Raw genomic sequence first — 22162 nt, forward strand, 5'->3', positions numbered from 1 at the left:
ATAAATAAAATTAAGGTGTTGGATTGGTTAAATTTCATTGAGATCCTGTGGCAGAATCTTATTTAAAAATAATATAATAAAACGCCCTTAAACAGTGAGAGAGGACATTAGTTGGTGTGAGAGAAAAGGATGCAGAGGATAGGGTTAGATGGAAGCAGATGATTCGCTGTGGCGACCCCTGAGAGGGAACAGCCGAAAGACAAAGAAGAAGAAGCCGGTAAACATCAATTGAATAGGAACTGGCTATTATTCCTCAAACAATCTGAGACTGATAAACTCCTACAGAAAAGTTTGTTGCTAAGGGTGGCTCTACATGTTACTGAAATATAGGGTGTAAATGTTTTTTTTTTACACCTGTTACCTGTTTTACATTTTAGAAAAAAACATAGTTTATAATATAATCTGTAATGTTTTTGTTGTCACCTGAGGTTATGTGTTTGCTTATAGATAATAATGAAGGTTGTAATGATGGTTGGTTAACTTCCTTTTACCCCAAAGAGAATCCCAAGCATTCAAATACACATTTAATTAAGTAAATTGAATTTAAGTTTTGTTTATAACCAATACATGATATGGCACCGTACTTTGTAGACACATGACCATCACACCTACTGTATATGTGCTTATTTAACCCAATTTTATACTTACTCTTCAATTTGATGTTATAATAACCTACTCTGAGAAGTATTTCCTACTGACTTTGTAGTATGACTGTGAATGCTGGAACATTTTGTCTCCTTATTTGTAGTGATGGAAAATCGCAATGCTACAGCAAAGACATCCAGTACAGCTGTCCGTTTCCATTTTTGTGGCAAAAGGTTATGGAAAACCCACATATGTATGTGATGGTCAATTGGTCAGTTGTTCACAATCTTTTGTTGTCATAGCGTATATTTTAACTGACATTAGAAATATGCAAAAAATCTAATTAAATGAAAAATCAGGTAATCAATTACTTTTTCATAGCAGTGTATATACCATTTTTTGAAGTAAGCCATGATGAGTCACCCTGTCATGTGTGTATTCATTATTTTGCCGGCTTGTCCTTACAATATGGTCGTTTCTGTGTTTTTTGCATACTCTGTTATACAATGACAGACATACAAACATACAGACAGACATGCAGACAGACATGCAGACAGAAATGTTTCTGAGACTGGTTTCTTGTCCTCAATGTATGAAACGTAAAGTTATCATTGAAAGAGTGAGCTCTGACCATCATACAGACAAAGCCTTTCTTTTATTTATACACACAGTGTGTGTGTATATTCATTCATTCTTCTTCTGTACTACTGATCCTGTGTACAGGGCCACACACTGTAAACCCGAATAACCTCAAAAAAATTTGAGGTTATCAGTTACAGTACATCAAATCTTTTGAGTAATGATGTTTTAAATTTTAAGTAAACAGAACTATTGGTTCTGTCCGGTTGAGTTTGTTGTACTCATTCATATTAATCATTCTTTATTTGCATTAATGAGTAGCCTAACTCATACTATTTAATAGTAAGTATACATTTTTTTAGTTGTTGTAAATCAAAGAAATTGTTGTTGGTCTTTCGCCTGCTCCCAGCAATGGGTCGCCACAGTGGACCACACATAAGCTTGGCACAGATTTTACAACCGATGCCCTTAATAAAGCAGCTTTCCCATTTTATCTGGGCTTGGGACAGGCACTTCATCCAGTGGCTGGGAATCGAACTTGGGCCTTTCATGTGGCAGGCAAAACACCTGAGCCACCAGTGCCCTGTTACAAATCAAATAAGTAATTTTCTTTATTTTTCTTCAGTTAAATATAAAAGGACAAATTATATGAATATTGATAGTAAAACTAAAACTAACAGGAATTCAGGATTTATATTCAAACTTCTAGTTCTAAACCTATGCACGTTTTCTCCTGTGCGCATCTAAACACATCCTATTCCTAACTCTAAAGAGCATCAAACTGTTAACAATCAGATGGCATAAATAAAAAACATCAACATCAACTTTAGGGTCCCCAGATTTGTAAAGATTATACATACATCATCATGCAAAGACAAACCAATCCACCATCTTGATCAAAACAATTGAACGTGGGAAGTTTACAATAATGATGTCAGACACAAAGTCGCTAGGCTAAAACATTTTAAGTTGGTAGAACTGTAAGGAGACAGTTACTGTGGCTTAAAATATCAAAGTTGTTCTGCTACTGTAACTTGAAAAGTGTTATTTCTACAAACTCATAAATACCAAAAAGTTCTAAATACTTATCAAGGTTTATTAATTTGAACTAATTGTGAGTATTTAAGTTAAAAGTATTCAATATGTTTAATTACTTTGAGCATAAGGGTTTACAGTGCAGGAGGCCTGGAGCCTATTTCAGGGCACTGGGCGTGGTACACCCTGGACACACCCAAGCCATCGTGTGTGTCTGTGTGTATATACATTTTATTATCAAATTTAAATATAAATTAAATTATCAATTTGGTCCACTCTACTATATAAAAATTCTTTTAATTCAGGCACATTGGAGGGTTTTTGAGCATGAATAGCCTGTTTAACACTAGAAGCGCCGAGCAGCGGTCATTTGACCGCAAGGGGGTAAAAAAAAAAAAAAACTTCACACTCGATCAAATTCCAGGGCCCTCCTTTGATGACGTTTCCTAGTTCCGTGAGCTTAATCACCCTGTATGCTTACATTTTCAAAATCGCACCAGTAAAAGCCAGTATAACCCTATTTTGCTCTTATTTACGTGAAATCGCTGACAGCTGCGCGGCGGCATGACGTTTCCTGTCTTTTCCAACCTGCGATTCTCATTTCTCTCAGCAGATGGCGCAAGGAATCGCGCATACTATCTATGCGTCATTCAGTGCGTATGTGTAACTATCACAGGTTTCATTCCATATATGCAGTTTATATATATATATATATATATATATGCTTCCGTGAAATATCGACAATTCGCCATTCATTCTGGTGTTGATAATCAGCGATATTTTATATGGACATTTAGGGGATTTCGCTTTACTTAATTTTATAACGTTTTGAGAAAATTCATTAGTCTGTTCATTCTGTTAGAAGCCTCCGTGAAATTATCTCTAAAACAATATTGTTTTACATATTACATATGTAATGACCCCTCCTGAGGATATAAAGCCTCATTATTAAATTTGTATAAATCAGATCTACCCTGCCATGGCATCTCAGACTTATGATGTTCTGTTCATAAAATGCTGTGTTCATTTTGACCAGATCTGTCTCATCAGTCCATGGAATATTTGGCCCAAAGTCTTGGGTATACGGTCATCAAGATGTTTTTTGGCAAATTTAAGTCAAGCCTTTGTGTTCTTTTTGGTCAGCAGTGGCTTTTGCCTTGGAACTCTACATTAGATGCCATTTTTGTCCAGTCTCTTTCTTGTTGTTGAATCAGGAATACTGACATTGAGACTTAAGTGAGGTCTGCAGTTCTTTAGATTCTGTTCTGGTTTCTTTTATGAGATCTTTGTTGTATGAGTGCTCTCAGAGGCCACTCCTGGGAAGGTTCAACACTGTTCCAAGTTTTCTCCATTTGTGAATAATGGCTATCACTGTGGTTCGCTGGAGTCCCAAAGCCTTAAAAAGAGACTTTTTACTTTGTTTCCTATCTGTTTTTGAATTACTTTTGTTTGCGACATGATGTGTTCCTTTTTTAATTGCAAAGGTAAGTTAAGTCCATAACTGAAATACACATTAAAGTTCAATAAATGTAGTAATAAACCAGAGAAGATAACATTTGGGGCTTCATCACGAGTCTACAATTTCACACTTGCTGGTCCTATTAGTTTTGATATACAGTAATTATTGAATAATTAACAGCAGTCCCTGAATAATATACTTGATTTTTTTTATCCTAGGAGTCACCACAGTGGATAATTTGAACTACAAAATGCGGCACAGGTTTTCACAACCCTCTCATTTTCTAATTAGGTTTGGACTGGCACTGTATGCAGCAGCTGTGTTTTATGGGACATAGGGTTAAGGATCCTGCCCAAGTACCAAACACTGGCAGCCCAGCGATGACAAGGTTCGAACCCCCCGACCTTCGAATAAACAACCAAAAAATCAACTGCCTGAGACAACACTGCTACAAGAAGAAGAACTGAATAATAAGGCGAAACTTCAACGACAGCTGGCAATATTGTCTGAGTCACACTGTTACACAAAATTAATAAACACCTCTGGGCCATTCACATTCAACAACACCGTCATATAAGAGTGATTAAAACAGCATCTTTCTATTTTTCCACATCTAAACTGCACTAATGTAATAATCACATTTGTTTAGAAATTAGTGATGATGATGATTATTATTATTATTATTATTATTATCATCATAATAAATGTACTTATATGAATATTAATCGTGCAAAAGGAACAATATTAGGACACATTTTATATAGTAATATGTGGTAAGCTACCGACAAACCATTTTCTGGTGTGTTTAAGCTTTGCTCTATGCTAACCTTTAAAATGGTTTACCAGCATTTGGTTGTTCACATTCATAGTCATTTTACTGTTAGGGTTTCATACACAAATTCGTTTAGAATTCATTTAGAATTTTAAGAAACGGCATCAGTTATAAAACCTGTGAACCTATCAAAACTAATAGGACCAGCAAGTGTGGAATTGTAGATTCGGTGATGTCACAAATTCGTTTAGAATTTGTATCTTCTCAATATATCATTAAACATTATTTATTTATATAGGTTGCTGTTAATGGATTCATGAATTACTTTCCCAGTTATCTAAAAAAGAATGTAATTCTTGGCACTAGTTTCTTATATCATTTGTCAGCTTTTTCATTACACATTGAATCAACTTTTAGTATTATATAGGGTTTCCTGAACTTGCAGCTACAATGTGCTGATACTTTAAATAGCTTTTCCAGAAGTTGTCAATGAAACTTCCTTTAATGTACACGTAACATGCTGTCTTGATAAATCGCTGCGTCATAGTTTTTTTGTATTTAATATTTTAAACCAGGCTTGGCACTGACTCAAATGCTGCCCTGCATCTCTGTGTCCTGCTGCTGTGGACTGGGTGGGACAAGACGCCACACCTCTTACATTGTTGGATGAGAAGCCTAACAATGAATCACAATCCCCTTTACCAACAAAATTAATTAAAAGAATTCATTTAAATTTCATGTTCGAGTTGCCATTATGTGATGTCTCTTAAGTCGTTGTATACACTGATCATCCATAACATTATGACAACCTGCCTGATGGTCCCTCTTTGACCACCAAAACACTGTGTCTTCTGACACTTGTCTATCGGAGTCAGCATTAACCTTTTGAGCTACAGTAGCTCTTCAAAGGCCATCTTTTGCTCCCCATGTTCATCACTGAGCCTTGGCTGTTCATGATTATGTGGCCAGTTCACTGGTTTTCCTTCCTTAGATCCTGACCACGCAGCCTTGGCACATCCTACAAGAGCTGCAGCTTTTAGGTTGCTTTGTCTCCTTGCTTTTGTCTAGCCATTACAATTTGGCCCTTCTAACAGTAGCTACATTTTCAAAATCTCCTAATAATGGCTGGAAGTGGGTGTGATATGGGTGTGATATAAAACAATTGATGTGCTGGAAGCAGAAAAGATGTGCAGAATAACTATTTGAGTGGCAGAGTAACTCCAAAATTACAGATCTTGTGTTGCTGGTCTGCAGTGGTCAGGACCTACCATGAGTAATCCAACGAAGGAAAATCGGTGAACCTGTCGACAGCATCATGGATTGCCAGGGTCACACTGATGCACATGAGGAGCGAAGGCTGACCAGTGTACTCGGGTCCAATAGATGCGCTAGTGTAGATCAAATTGATGCAAAGGTTGTGACAGAAAGGTGTCAGAACACACAGTGCTACATGGTTATGGTGGCAAAAGAGGGACATAGTCAATATTAGGCAGGTGGTCACAATGTTATGGGTGATCTGTGTATATGTCTTGTGTTTTGGATGGCATGGTACTGTATGGTTATATGAGTGGGCGTGGCTAATGGCATAGGATTTGTTCTCCAGAGTCCGGCTGACTTGTAAGATAACCGACTTCCACCAAGACGAACCAGAACCGGACCTTGCGGGTAAAACGAAAGGGAATGGCGCACTGAGTGAGAAATCAAACGAGTCAAGCCTTGCGCGGTTCGATTCAGCTGAACGGTCGGTTCGAATGACTCGAATCGGTGGCCGCTGAGGCTGCGCTCGTGCTGCTTCTCTCCAGTGGCGGATCTTAACGAGTGCGCGCGCGCGTCAGTAACGGACGCGCGTGAGACGACAGAGAAGCGGGCGAATCGAAGAGCGAGTGGTGTTTTTTTTTTTCTTCTTTCAGTCGCCGCACGCACAACCAACTCACTTCGAGCAACAGTAGCGACCGCCGGTCAGCACGTATCCCCTCTGCAACAATGATCAGGAAGCTGCTCTTGGTGCTCGGCTTGCTCGCCAGCGGCGGTGAAGGTACAGTGAAGTGATGCTGAGGTGACTGGCGCGCGTGGGAGCGTTCGGGCTAGTGTGCACAGAGTGTGTGAGTGAGAGCTGAAAGGCTGTGGGGAAGAAAGGAGACGCCACAGCAGCGGGGCTTAATTTTGTTCCGCGGCGTTTTGCAGTTCGGGCACGTCCTGTTGGAGAAAACGGTTCTTTTGACAGCCTAAGCCGGGCTTGTTTAGAGAGCGATGCGTCGTTGTCCGCACTTGTTCATAGTGCATGAACACGCTGTGCGAGAACACACTCTTATAGAGGATAATTTCAAGTCTTTGGTTCGATGTCGGTGTTTACAGCGGGAAAAGTGCTCGGAAAAGATTCGCTTGCTGATATGATGGAAGTGTGAGATCACCTCGCGATGAGTCAGATGTTTGGGAAAAGATCTTAAAATGCATCTAAATTCTGGTATGGTTTAATGCCAGGCGAGCATTTGGGCAGCAGAATGAGTTACCTCGTGCTTTCCCGCCCGTCTCGCGGCTGACCACTGATCTCAGCTCAGTCTGCTGCTGCCATTAACTTGTTCACTTCTTGGTCCGAGTCTGAGCGCTGAGTGAGAGTGACATGGTGCTTTCGCGCTGTGCTCATCGAGTCCGTGTGCACACGAGTGTGTATGTGTGTGTTGCCTGCTGGGACACACCGGTTCTTTCCACACGACAGCAGGTGGAGATAGAGCACTTTATACTGACCAGTAGGCAATGCACGCTAAAGAGGCAATGTCTTGAACTGCACAGCACTGCACTAAACAGTACTATAGGTCTTTAGAAAAAATACTACTACTCCATAAAAACAAATACAAGCTGTGTACTGTCGCATTAATAGTGTGCAAATACCTAGCTATCATACTAATAACTTGTAAAGCAACACTGCGATTTTATGTAAAGCTATTACTACCCCCCCCCCCCCCCCATTTTAGGTTAGACCTATAGACTACAGAGAAGTTCACAAATATGTAAAGCATAGTATCAGTAAGCAGTACACACTTCTACACTCTACCTTTCCTTGTCACTAGAGTGGTACCTTAACTTATCCTTGTCTCTACTGCATGCAATGTTTACACTGCAAAATGCATCCAACGTCACTCTAAAAACTAATTTCAGGCTCATTTACATACCTCAAATCCCAAACCCGTTTTAAACCAATATATATATATACCTTTAATCTCACAATTGTTTCTTTTTACCACCTATAAACATTTCCCAAGGTGCATTAGCCCTGTTAAATTATCTTAGGTATGTGTGAATCTGGGTGTTCTGAGTGCTTTCACATCATGTATGCACTCTTTATTCTCTGGATCCACCGTGACCTTGGCAAGGATTGCGCTTTCCTAAAGATATGTATATGTATCTATATAAGTCATAAAAGGACTCAATGTCAATGTTTCTAGGTGAAAGTTACAGCATGATAGTTACAAGTACCAATGCTTAATTTTACTTTGCTCTTGGGGTGGGGTTCTATTCATTTCTTGACATCCAATGTACAGTATTTCTCACCTGGGGAAGCAGATGTAGTATTTCTTGCAAAGTAATTAAGGTACAACTTCAGACTTTAAGATCCCACTATGTTCCACAGTTAGCATCATTTAATGTTAAGATACAATATGTTTTACCTTCCCAGGGGGGACTACCACTGCTAATGCAGTTACAATAGTACTGCATAGGAAATAAAACATTTCAGCAATGCCAGACATGAGAAATACTTGTCAGATTTTACTGTAGTTAATTTATGGTAAGTTCAATACAGAAGTAGACAACAAACACTGAATCCCTTGTTCCAGTTTGCAATCCAGTGAAACAATGCTGTTTGCAGAGACTCAGCTCAGCTACAGTATATTGCAATCTACAGGATGATAAGCATGATAGTGAATGTTGGTATTATGAATGTTAAAGCTGTGGAGTCTGTTTTAAGCAGAGTTTACTGTATACTGCACCAGTCTCTGTATAAAAATGTTTAAGCTAAGGATTCAAATCTATTCCGAAATTTTTGACACCCTGAAAATCACATGTTATTTTTAAAATGAGAATATACAAGTAATATGCAAATTGTCCAGGGTGGAATTCTTATTTAAATGTTCCACTTCAGTGATAAACCTTGATACAGATTAGTAAGGTTTTTTTTTTTAGCACAATAAAAACTATAACACAAATTGATGTTGATGCATTTCTTAATAATGCAACGGAATGTTTACATATCCTTTTAAATTAGATTTAAAAGTATGCCATAGTTTTTTGCAAATGCCCCAAAAATAGTCTGATGTACATTTGTATACTAAGATTTTAAGAGATCTATATTTTTGTTGATGAATATTGAGATCATTTTAATTAACATAGTAACGCTTGACCTGTAGGATTTTAATACCTTACAAGATACAGTGTATGGCCAAAAGTATGTGGGCACCTGACCATCACACCCATTTGTGGATCATCATCAGGATGTAGTTACAAATGTAGTTACACCTGTCTAAAACATCTGTGTATCATAAAGCATTAAAACTTCCATTCACTGTAGCTAGGGGGCCCAAGCTTGTCTTGTTTCAACATGACAATGCCCCTGTACACAAAGTGGGATCAATGAGGACAAGATTTGCCAAGAATGGAGTGGAAGAGACATGTACGGAGCTTTGACCTCAACCCCACTGAACAGCTGTGGGATAAACAGGAATGGAGAATGCACCCCAGACCTCCTTACTTGCCATCAGTCTCTTAGACTTCTCTAATGCTTTTGTGGCTAAATGGACAAATCCCTACAGCCATGCTCCGAAATCTAGTGGAAAGCCCTCCCAGAAGAGTGACAGTTATTGTAACAGGAAAGGGGAAAACATCTAAAATAAAATCTCAAGAACAAGAACAAGTGGGTTTAATGTTCAGGTGTTTAGTTCTGTTTTACTTTTGTGAATTAATAAATAAAAACAGGAATATTGCAGGAATGCGTAATATTACTGTACATATTTTTATTATTGATCCTAATATTTAAAAGTTTTTAAAAAATACATAAATATGTTATGAGTGTGTGTATATGAGGGGACCATTCATTACATAAATATGTTATGAGTGGTCCCCCATACACACATACAAACATGCGCGCGCAAACACAAACAAACACACACACACACACACACACACACACACACATTCAAATATATGTCTGTTGTTGATCTGATATCTCTCTTACACTCTCAGTAGTGATTGGTCCCACACTAAGCTGTGAATATCATTTAGGTTTTATTCAGGTCGGATTACTTAACTGTAGAGATGCTCCGATCAGCATTTTTGAAGCCGATCACTGATTACTGATCACCAAGATCATGATCTGCCGATCACAGAATGGCAGGGGAATGGAAATTTTTTTATCTATAGTCTAGCAGAGTTTGCACCTTTGTAAAAATGAAACTAACTCTAAATTAACTATATTGAAAAAAAAAAAACTGTAGAAATAGGCTACAGTCAAGATCTTGAAGAACCACCAAGTGTTTATTTTAGAAAATGAGAACTTGAGGCTACTGTAGGCCATCTTCCCCAAATAAGGCAAAGTAATCTAAAATTCAGTTGTATGGCGTGTTCTAAGATGCCTAATCATGTTAGTGGTGTTAAAATGCCGTTGCTTGCTTCCATGTTGAGGGATTTAATCACGACATACATTGCAAATGGCTAACTTTACGTCTTTATCGGACACTTTGAAAATCTTTCAGATGGGAGAACTCATGTTGCCACTGGTGAGCTCCGCTCTGCTGTTGTCTACCTGTGCGCCGTGCATGCACGTGTCAAAAAGTCGCGCGAGTAATTTCCGTCAAGTGATCGTCTTTTTTGATCTGCGCTTTTGGGGTTCGCCGATCAAGCTATTTTTAGCCAATATCGGCCGATTATGATCAGTGGCCGATAAATAGAAGCATCCCTACTTAACTGTCAGGTCGTTGTTAATGTTTGTAACGTTGTAAAATTATATGATGTGCCAGTGGTGTAATGAAGGTATGGTTCTGAATGTTTATGTGCAAACATTTGCATGTGTCACCTGAAACTAATGAGAAGGAAAGTGTCACCAGTGTTTTTTGAAACTCTATTTGGTCCCAAATGGGTGTATTAAAATTGTGTTTTTTTCCATACATGACATTTACCCAGACCCTAAACAGACATTTGTCCGTTTGCTTAGCTAAAGGGATACAGTTCAGCTTGTTTTAATGGTGTGCTATTGTTATGCCCTTGCAAACAATTTATTGACCTTTTAAATTGTCATATTTGATGCTAATAATGAATTTCACATTTATGTTTAAACATCACTAAAAAAGACACAACAATTGAGACAGTGCTTGTTTGAGCCACTAACAGGTTTCGCTATAATGAAACTCCATATCTTGTGAAATGCATTTTTAAATAATAATAAAAAAAGACTAAATAAAGTGCAAGGCTGTCATGTTCAAATCGAGCTCATCTATCAATGAGCTACTTGACGTGTATAATCGTCCCAGATGTCATCTGTTCTACTGTTTGGAGGGCATTATTTTTTTTATTTGAGTGTCAGTGGTCCCAACTGGCTAATTATCTGTCATTTAGCAAGCTGCATTTATTTTGGTAGTACCCTAATATGTTGCTCATTTCATTGTTATGCCATGTGAACTCATAAATATTTAATACCACATCCAGTACATTTACCAAAAAAATGTTGTTTAATTAGAAAATCTAAATGGCAGCCAAAACCTTACATTCATACCCAGCTTTTTTAAATTAAGAAAATAATAGAATGGTGTACCATCACTGCGAAATGAATCAATAAATCCTGTGGTTTAAACAGCAAATAATTGGGCAAACATACCAATAAAACTAGTAGTTCAGTTAAAGCAGTTCAAAGCAAATGTTTTTTCCACTTTAAGGATTATGTCTAGGACTGTTTCCATTTCCACATGCAGTGACTACCATAATTTGACTACCATGACTACCTTCTTCAGCTAAAAGAAACATTGACATTTATTTTATTTATATGTTAATGAATATGCATTCAGACCTATTTAGTTAAAGACAATATTTTTTTTTACCAATGGCCACAGGTAGGGACTGCAGGATGTATTCAGGGCCCATTGAAGCACTCATTTAAAGTTCTCCAAAAGCCCTTGTCAAGACAATGAAGAACCCTTTTCAGAACCTTCAAAGTTTCAAGAAACTTTTAAACACAGGCACAATATTTACTACAATAATTACAAATATATTCATTGAAATCTTTGCTGTTCTAACATACATGACTGTTGAATTAAATAAATGCATGAAGTACATTAGCACAGTAAATTATTTACTGCTTTCATAATGGAGTAATCATATGTCTAAACTTTTTCAAACATCAGTATTAGCTGAATTTTCTTTTCAGAATTAGGATTTACCTATTAATTTGCATAGACACTCTGCCCACTTAAGGCATCTTAAAGGTGTGTCCAGAAAAGCTTGGGCAAAAATTCAAGGATATCTTAATCTGCTTTTTCTGTTGTTCAAAAAAAATTCTTTGGCATGACAAATAATTAAAGATATATCACTGTTTACATGTATGAAGTAAACAGGCATATCAATTTATCTACTGTATGAACCTCTGTTGTCCAACCAGGGACGGTGGAGGCCAATAGTTAGGCCTAATCAGCATTTCTTTCGACTCTAGGAGGAAACCAGAAAACCCAGGACCTGGCACAACCACTAAGCCACGAATGTTGTCGGTTTGATTTGTGTGCTACAAGCAGGCATGTGTATGGAACGATCAATAGGCACTCAAGTGCCTTCTGTCAGTCATTATTAGCAAGTCCTCTTACTAAAGTCTTCACTGAGTAAACAGTAATACTTTATTTTTTATAAAGATAACCTAATGACTTCTTTAAGTAGTCTTGAGTTTTAAAGAAGTTCTAGGGGTAAAGACCTTTTAGCCCTACTAGAGGGCTAGTCCTCGTGCCTACTGGGATAAGGGGACTTAGTTAACTCAATTGTTGCATGTGACACTAAATTTCTTTGTTATTTAGGCTGTAATATATGAACCCTTACTTAGAGTAAAGTGGTTGTTAGCCTGGGGTTACTTTATTAAATGGCTCTCTCTCTGGGTGTGATCTTTTTAAATGATCTTGTGAGTTGATAGTGTTACCCAGAAATTGAAATGTCTCTTGACAATGTTTGCAAGCACCAATTCTTAATATACTGCCACACTTTACAAGGCATTTTCCCAGGATGGCAGCAGGAACCCAAATGTGATAACCACTTGTGCCACGAAATTCACTGCTGTGTGTGTGTGTGCTAATTAGTTCGTTGGAGAACAGATTAGATCATAGTGCAGTATATCATAATTTAATTCCAGGCCTATTCACAGTTTAGGCTAGGTATCTATTAGCACTAATTTAACTATTTTATTATTTAATAGTCTTAAAAAATCTTTTGTGCTAGTTTTCCATACTTTGACTAAAGATTTACGTCATAAATGACATTATTAAAATTGATCAAAGAAATTAAAGAAATTTAAGAAATTTGGCAAAGGAGTTTGTTTGGCTGTTTTATGCATGAAAAGTAAAAAAAATATTAAAATTTATGAAAGTATAAAAAAAAGTATTGCACAGAGAATTTGCTTTGTAAAAGGACATGAAAACAGTTCCTGGTAAAATAAATTTCTTAGCCTAGCAGTTGTAAGATTGGATAATACGCCAAACTTGATGAAATTTGATTAAACACAAGATTAGTCTCTTGCAAGGAAATTACGTGCCCCCCCACTGTATGAAGAGCAACTCTGCTTTGATGCAGCTCAAGATAGAGAATCTGAGCAAAACACACAACAACCACACACAGAAACAGAGGTCTTTGGTAAGGAAATGTCAGCAGGTAAGTTAAGAATTTATTAGTTAGTTTTTTGGCTCCTGCTACAGAAAGTTTACTAGTATTTAGAAAATGTGTGAACATAATACTATGCATTGTTACCATAATTCAATTTGTGTTTTTAAAAGGGGCATAGACAACAGTTGAAGTGAAGAGCAAAATGTTAAATTGTACAGTATTAAACACCAGCGCTACACTGTGGTTCAAGTTCAAGTAGGCTTTATTGTCATTACAACCATATACAGTTAGTACACAGTGAAACGAAGGACCAAGGTGCTACATGCAACATAAATTTACAACATAAATTACGTAACGAGCTAACCAAGAGGCCTAGTTAGCTGGCTAGCAGAGACAGGACAGAAAGACCTAACATACATTAAAACATAAATTAACAAAAACTAACTAGCTAAGTATAACTACAGGTTTTATAGACAACATAAAGTTCACGTGCAAATGTGCAAACAGGAGCAACAACAACAAAGTGACAGTGCGCAACCACGACATAACAGAACATAAAATATGGTGTTGAGGTAGTGGGTAAACATAAACATTCCTTAACACAGCACTGGTTAGTACTGTTGTCTTGCACCTCCAGGGTAATAATTCATATGTTACAGCCAAAATGATGAAGAGCTTTAGTGTCTCATACAACTGATGTTACTAAGTAAATACTGCATGTCTACTGTATACCAGTGCACATTGTGTAGATGTTTTCCCAGTAGGTCTGGGTTCGATTGCCACTTCGGAACTGTGTTCATGATTGGTGTGTTTCTACTTCGGTTTGCTCCCACAGTCCACCGACATACAGATTAGGCTAATTGCCGTTTTCAAATTGAGTGTGTGTAAACAGTGTGTGAATCAGTGTGTGAGTGTATGTGCCTTGAAATGGATTGGCATCCCATCCAGGGTATCCCCCCCTCGTGCCCGAAGATCTCCAGGCCCCTTAGACCCTGTATACAGGATAAAGTGGTATAGACCATGAGGGAGTGAGAAATAAAAACCTATAATCAATGAAAATTGGTTAATTGATTTCAGATTCAGTGCAGAATCACAGGCAGACCATGTTTGCTTTTACACAGATTTAACTGATTTTATAGAGTTCTACCAAGTTAACTTATAGCCTGTTATTATTGTATAAGGAGTAATACCTTTTGTGTAAGTTTATGGCCCTTATTATTATGTGTTATCTACAGTACACTAATAAGCAGGGGTGGACTGGGCAGCAGAAACTTTGGTTGTGATTGCTTCAGTTATCAGTTTGATTTGTGTGTGGATGCATAAAAACTAGGCAACAGTAGAGAGAAATTTCCAGAAGCTTCTGGTGATTATAAAGATATGGAAAGCAGTGTGCATGGTGTAGTCTAGCCCAGTTATTTAAATAAATCTAAGGAATTACAAGTACTCTTTTTTTTTATCAGCCTTTTCAGCCATTTTTAGATGTTTGATCTTTCAATGAAATCTTTTTAAGTTTCATACTTTGGAGGACCTGAAACCATTCTATCCACCCAGAATTTGTCACAGCATCATGCAAAACTGGCAAAACTAGACAGAATTTTTGCCAGTCCTTAGGTCTTTGCCTGAAGTTATTCATTTACCATAAATGAAAAAAATTGAGTAGAATTGAGGTTTTGAGCAGTTTCGTGCTAGATTATAAACCAGAAGTGTGGACATCGTAGTGCACATGCACCAAACTGTGGGCGCATTTAATTAACCTTTTGCAGTACTTAAATATATGTCTGAAATTAAACCTGCACCATATGTGAAATCAAAATGTCTAGTGATGCTGTGAACAGGAAGGTTGTGGAATTTAATAATCTACTACTAGAATAGTTTTAAGACTAAATTTAATCTTTATCGAATCTACTTTCTCACATTCTCATTTTTTATCCACTCTCCGATTACAGAACAGGGAGTGTATTTAGCTCACGACGAAAGAACTAGAACTTAGCTTAAACATGGTGTAAGATACTCAACCTTACAATTTTTTTTATTTTTTATTAATAAGTTAGACAGAGAGTTTTGGCCTACAGAAAGACAGGCAGACGTGTACTTGGGCTTCAACCTGAAATAACAAAAGCTGATCTGCTTATTTTATACTTTAACCTTTAAACTATTTCTACAAAGTATAAGTAATATATTAAGTTAGTATAGAATAGTCAGTACTTAAATATACAGTACATAATGGTAAATGTCAGGATAGAGATGACTAGCTACTGAAATAATTCCTAGTCCAGTGGTCACCTGACACAACACTTAACGAGCAGGTTTACTAGTACAGTACGGTCATTTGTAATGCTTTTCTTCTCTGACCTTCCTTTTAGATTTTTGAAAAAGATAGCACCAGTTTGGCTTGATAAAAATTGTTTTTTAATCAGGTCAATGCTATATCAAAATTAAAGATGAATAATTTAGCTTAATTAATTTTTAGAATATTTGATTTGATTTTCGAAGTACTGTATGTAAGAGCAAATGATAAACATTTGCAGGATCCACCACCTGGCCCAAAACATTCCTGTACTACAGTATATACTATGGCTGCAGTTTGTCAGAGCAACCATGTAGCTGTCAACATTATGCACTTTAAAATCTTTTTTTGAAGCGGGAATCCTGTACAGTAGTGATAGTAGCTCTTAGTCTTGATGACAGTTGGCTACCCTGACTGGTCCACTCCAGCTGTGCATTCAGTTCAGTAGCCCAAAGTCACTGGATGTGAAGCAAACAACAAAACTGTAGTCACAGCCGCAGAGCAGAAAAAATGAATAAGTCTTTTATTAATTTTCATTATATTAGCTGATTTAAAAGAAAGGACCAGAATGCATGTGCTATAGAGAGTACAACCGTTTGTGTTGATGCTCATTCTTTGGAACGAATCCCTTTTTTTTCCCATACTTTTTAAGCTGGCAGTCTCCCATGCTGAGCTGCTTGGACAGTAGACGCTAGGTGCATCACTAGCACCTGGGAGACGTGTTTGCCAACAGCCCTGGCAGCTTAACATTAGAGCAGGTTGACATTGGTGCCAGGTTGAAAATGAGTGGCTTAGCCACACATTTATTTAGGCAAGCACTGAATAATGGCAGGCTGGATTTGAAATATAGATGTGAAATCCTGTCACTATTTCACTAAACGGAAAACCACAGTAATTTAAATATGGGTGCTTTCACTCATGTGCCCTTCAACCCACTCCTTATAACCCCACACACCCATTACAGTCTACGAGCTATGCAGAAGAAAATAATATATTCTGAAAATATGCCTGCTGTTAGGAGAATTTAATATTTTCTGCACTCTTCATTTTGTGAGGAGAAAAAAAGACAATATCGCAGCATCTTTTACATATCTGGAGCTTCAAGCAGGACTGTAAGTATTCCAATATTGTGCCCTTCTGCCATTATATATGTGAGATATTGAAAACCTTTTTCTACTTGACCTGCTCTCCTTCTGTATTTTTAGACGTCATGTAATTTAACTTTTATAGGTTGTCCTATAAAAGACACGGCAAGAGGTTCATGGGAAATTGCTGGTGTGTGAATTCTTTCTGGGCACAAATCGATTGCATTATGTGGTTAATTGAGTGAGTGGAGTGCCACAAAGCTTGTGCAAAATTGCAGTTTCCCCCTGCGGGACTTCCTTATGAAAATCAATTTGATGAGGTATATCCATGCGTTGTACGTACAACAATGTTAATTTTAATGAGACTTTTTTCATTCATATGCACTTGCACAAATACACCATCCACTAGTAGTTCTGCCCAACAATTATTCATAACTTGCATGCACTTAACTCACATACCCTAAGAATGACTGTTTTTTATCAACAATGTGGCATGTCATTGATTATTTTCTAATACGCATTTCTTTCCATGGTTGCTTGAAGGTACAATAACTATATAATTGAACTTTAGCAAACAGGATAAGTCATTGCCAAGCTGAATAGCAATTTATTTTTACCGCTACAAGATTACCCTGAAGGAATTTGGTATAAGCTCGATGTGCTTGAAATAATTTATTATTAGGCACAGGATTAATTCTTTTTTTTTTTTTTTTGCAAAGCTTATTTCCATGATCCTGCGAAGTGATTTATAGTGTATTAAGAACTAGTGTTCTATAACAACAGTCTCTAGGAAAAATATACTGTTTATATATACAAGGAGTGGTAAACTCAATCTGGACCTTTGATTGTGCAGATACCACATAGAAAATTGTCTGAGCAATCACGGGGCCATGATTGTGATTGGACTGTCTGCTTCATGTTAAAAATGCTGGCCTTCCAGGAACTCCTTTAATGACCCAAGCATGTGAAAATCATTTAGAGTGAGGTCAGAACTGTATGGCAATAATGTGGCAATAGCTTCCAGCTGAGTTCCTATAATGTGCAAGTGATGTTTATTAATGATTGTGTATACAGAAATATGTGTCTTTTGCAGTGCCACTTATTTGCCAATTTTCATAAATCAAGTAATTGAATAAGAAGGTGTTGCCAAACTTTTTACTGGTACTGTGTGTATACTACCAGTTAAAAGTCTGGACCCACAATCTCCTTCAAGGGTTTTTCTTTGTTTTTTATTACTTTCAACATTGTACATTAACATTGAAGATACCCAAACAATGAAAGTGTTTAAATCACAGATGTGCCTTGTCAAATTTAATTTATGACAGTTTTTTCCTTCTAATCTGCTTTAGACCATTAGTTGTCTTGTCCAGAGGAAGGGTACTACAACTTCTGTACAAATCAATATTATGGCAAGAAATTACAAAAGAAAAGCCAGTCCAACATCACTTTAAGAAGCGAAGTTCAATCAACCTATAAAAATCTAAAGAACTTTATAAAAAGTATATCAACAAATGTATTCGTACTATCAAACCACTCCTGAATCACAAACAATGTCGGTGTTTCTGACAAGTGTCTTGTCAGTGCTAAGGAGAAAAAATCCTGGAGTGCTGCTCAGTCTAGGAAGAATAGAGAGTCACTAAAGTTCAGTGTAATGTTTCCATACTCTGTAATGATTTGGGGAGCCATGTCATCTGAAGGTGGTGGTCCATAAAAAGCAACCATCAAAGCAACGTTGTCTTGAGTGTTGATTTCTGAGGCTGTAACTCTAAACGAAATTCTCCTCTGCAGTAGAAGTAGGTTTTGGTCTTGCTTTCCTGGGATTTTCATGAGAACCAGTTTCGTCATGGTGCTCGATGGTTTTTGATGGTAAATGCACTTGACAATTCTATTTTTCCACTATTGAAATATTAAACTATTCCATGACAGCTGACCACCAGGTCTTAAAATAACAACTGACTGTTATGTTGTTATGTAATTACCTAATGTAGGTGGTATTTCAAAGTTTTAAAATCATCAGTAATTTTCTAGAATGTAGAAAAATAAATCCAACCTTGTATCTAAATTTCTGAGTGAAGTTTCACCTTGAAAGGCTTGAAGGGTCTGTGCTAATGTCTTTATGCCTGATACTACAGACATGTCATGAAATCCATTTCCCATTGGGGCAGAGCTATTTTTGACAGTTTAAGATTTTCTCTCTAAATTAGTCATAGACAATTCCCCAACATCTACTTATTGGGTACTCTCCCATCATGATGACAGGGAGGGGTGAGTACTATCGTGTTCTTGACAAGAGACACCTGGCAAACATTTTGCCAGTATCTTTTCTAACTCCTCACGCAGTGCTGGGAACAGTGTAGCACAATTGGAGGAAAACGCTATCTGCTCCTCCCACTTGCATGAGCTCATAGAAGCATATGATTGGCTAGTGTTATTATGATTTGATGTGAAAGCGCAGGTTTACCATTTCTCCTCCCGACAGCACGGCCAATCTGCTGTCTAGCCTCCCGGCTATGAATGGCTGTGGTAACACCTGGGAATCTAACTTCTGTTACACATCTCGGGAGTATGAAGGTGGTTTTAATGTCATACTGTAGTTAATTATTTTGTAAATTCATGTTAAAATGCTATTTACTATTATTATATTACTAATTCATTAAAATAATCTTTCTATTTAAAATGTATATATCCCATGCTCGATATATTTTAAGGTCAAAACGGTTCATATTTATAAAAATAGATGTATGAAGTTCATTTCAGAGCAGAAAGCCAGATCTATTGATTACCAGTAGTCAGCTTCTCTCTAAGGCTTTTATGCTAGCAAAGAAGCCCTGCTTCTTCCCACCTCACTTTTGCCAGCAGATAGACAGAGACTGACAAGCTAAGAGGATTGATGTTGGTGAAAAGAGGCCAATGGACAATGTGAGAGGAGACTGAAAAATTTGTGCAAAATAGATCCGGTGAAAGGCAATGCTGAATAGAGTACATGCTGAAACACTCACAGTGGGATTTAGGAGCTTCATGGCCCCCCGGCATTTTGTAACTATGCTTGCACATTCTCAGCCACAGCCGGTGTTCTTGCTTATTACGGCTTTAATGGACATAGCAGGGACCTTCTTCATTGACGTGTTCCACAAGATAAAGAAAGATATATCTAGTGGTGTGAGTTATTGTGCAATCTTATGCTCTCTCTCTCTCTCTCCCTCTCTCTCTCTCTCTCTGTCTTTTTCAGTCTCTCTCTCTCTCTTTCTCTCTCTCTCACACACACACACACACACACGCAATGCCTAAAAAGGAGGCCAGAGGGATGTGAGGCCATTTTTATAATGTCTAAAATGAAATCACGGGGCTGGCATTTTAGTCTTCCAGTCCCAGTTATTATGAAGCATGCATGAATAAATCTTCTGTTCCCCCTTTTCCTCCTATCATGTAGTAGCACAATTTAGAGAGCACATTCTTGTCTGCCCCTATGATTTTCCTGTCATGCGTTGACACAGAATTAGAGGCCAGCATATGCACTTTGTGCCTACCCTCTTTTACAAGGCCTTGTCCATAAAAAAAAAAAAAAAAAGCATATTTCAGTTTGGCATAACAGCTCTAGAGTTAATGCATCTGTGATTAAATGCTTGGTTCCTTTATATCCTCTTGGTAAATTTTTGAAAACGATGGTGATTGTAACCACACATTTATTTAAATTTAAAACACTAGGTCCTGTTCTCTTTGATAATATTAATGAATTAGCTACAAACAGGGATTCCTGAAGTCAAAAGTTTAAACATGCACATCATAGGCATTTTTTTCATTAGCATAATAAACGCTCTAAGGGGAGCAGATTGCAGTCAGGTTTACAGGTGACATTCGCGGGAAACACAAATCTTTTTTGAAAATACTGAAATATGTAAAGAAATCCCAATGAACATGAACTAAATTGCACCTTTACCGTTATGGTGTCAAGTTACCTATTCGAAGCAACGGGGGCAAAATCTTGCGGCATGTGTTACCGGGTACACACAGCTGTATTCAATACTCTGAGCAGCATGTCAAAAAATAACGTGAGTGAGTTTGACCCTGCTGTGCTCCCTACAGACTCCTTGTAATTATAGCCAAAGAAAGATCTGTCGGTTCTATCTAAAGGAACGCTGTTTGTCATTGTGGAATGACCCCCAAACTTACATCTAGCCTGCGATGTGGAGGCATTGCAATGACATTTGAGACAAACATCAATTTAGTTTTAATGTAATGAATATGATATTTATCGGCAGGAAGCTGTAAATGAATGATTAAAAACCAGTTTGACCTTGTTGACATGGTGAATTCAAGAGTGTTTCATCATGGTAATGAAAGCTTAAGTGTCTCCCTTCCTTCCCTGTGCAGTGGAAACAGTGCGTGAAAGAAATCACTGTGTAAAGCCCAGATAAGTCGTATCATGTGACGCTTGGTGGTTTCATGATTAATGTTGCAGTGAATCACTGTGTATCTCTCTCTGTGTGTGGTGCTTGTCATTCTGTTAAATGTGGTCTGGGGTTTTATTTTTATTTTTTTGCATTGAGGTGTGTGTGTTCTGCTTATATCCTGCTGTTCTCCCGGTCGTTTTCAACCACCTCTGGTTCTCCAGAGTGTTGACTCAAGTTCTTGGTGTCTAATCTGTATGTAAGCAGACTAGCAGCGTTAACACCATGAAGTGCACTACTTCTGCTTATCCCCCCTTTCACTCCACACATTTCTCTTTTTTTATCCTCTACTTCACACAGTTCTCTCTTGCTATCCTCCACCACTCTATACATCTCTCTACAACATTGTGCCATGTAACATCCATACTAATCAGATTATCCCTAGACATAAAGGCTGTCTCTGTTGGTTCAAAGTACTGATTTAATGATGTTAATCTTGGACTAATCGACATGGTGTGTGCGTGTGTGCATGTGTGTGTGTGCGTGTGCGTGTGTGCGTGCGTGTGTGTGTGTGTGTGTGTGTGTGTGTGTGTGTGTGTGTGATTACTTTCTTAAATGGACCAAGAGGTAGGAATTGGAGACTAAGCTACTCCTCATTAACTCTGGATCCAGGGTAGACACATTACACAGTGCAAAAAAGAGAAATAGCTATCTGTAGGCTTCATCAGTTTCTTCTTTTTTCTTTCTTTTCATTCTCCAACTTTGTGTTTATCTAGATTCCAAGCTGAGAGACCAAATGCTCTGTAACTAGGCAACGTTTCATTTTTAAACAAATGACCTTTACATGTGACTTTTTGCAAAAAAACACTCCTTATATACATTTTATGTAACAAAATATAGACACATTAAACAAGCAATCTGTGATGGGATCACCAAGGATACGGCGGTATCACAAAACCATGATAATTTATTTAGAAATATATTACTTAAAAATGTCTTTTGGAATGGTTCCTAAAATGGTTCCTGGTCATCTTGATGTTCTTTTATTATTATTATTATTATTATTATTATTATTATTTTATTATTTTATTATTTTATTTTATTTAATTTATTTACACTATTTTACTCTTCTGT

General features: G+C 37.4%; 1 protein-coding gene across 4 annotated transcripts in view; it reads left to right on the plus strand.

The window, feature by feature from the left end:
* Positions 1–6104: 6104 nt before the first annotated feature.
* ncam2 (neural cell adhesion molecule 2) overlaps positions 6105–22162 on the plus strand; it is a 205893-nt gene continuing 189835 nt past the window's right edge. For 3 of the 4 annotated variants that reach the window (XM_053497222.1, XM_053497223.1, XM_053497226.1), the window contains exon 1: positions 6106–6465. In XM_053497222.1, the coding sequence (XP_053353197.1) occupies positions 6414–6465 (52 nt within the window). In that variant the 5' untranslated portion in view covers positions 6106–6413. Of the gene's footprint in view, positions 6466–22162 lie in introns of all 4 variants that reach the window. The other variant, XM_053497225.1, reaches the window with a different exon arrangement.

The sequence above is a fragment of the Clarias gariepinus genome, chromosome 5 (genome assembly GCF_024256425.1).
Source record: "Clarias gariepinus isolate MV-2021 ecotype Netherlands chromosome 5, CGAR_prim_01v2, whole genome shotgun sequence".
Taxonomy (NCBI): Eukaryota; Metazoa; Chordata; class Actinopteri; order Siluriformes; family Clariidae; genus Clarias; species Clarias gariepinus.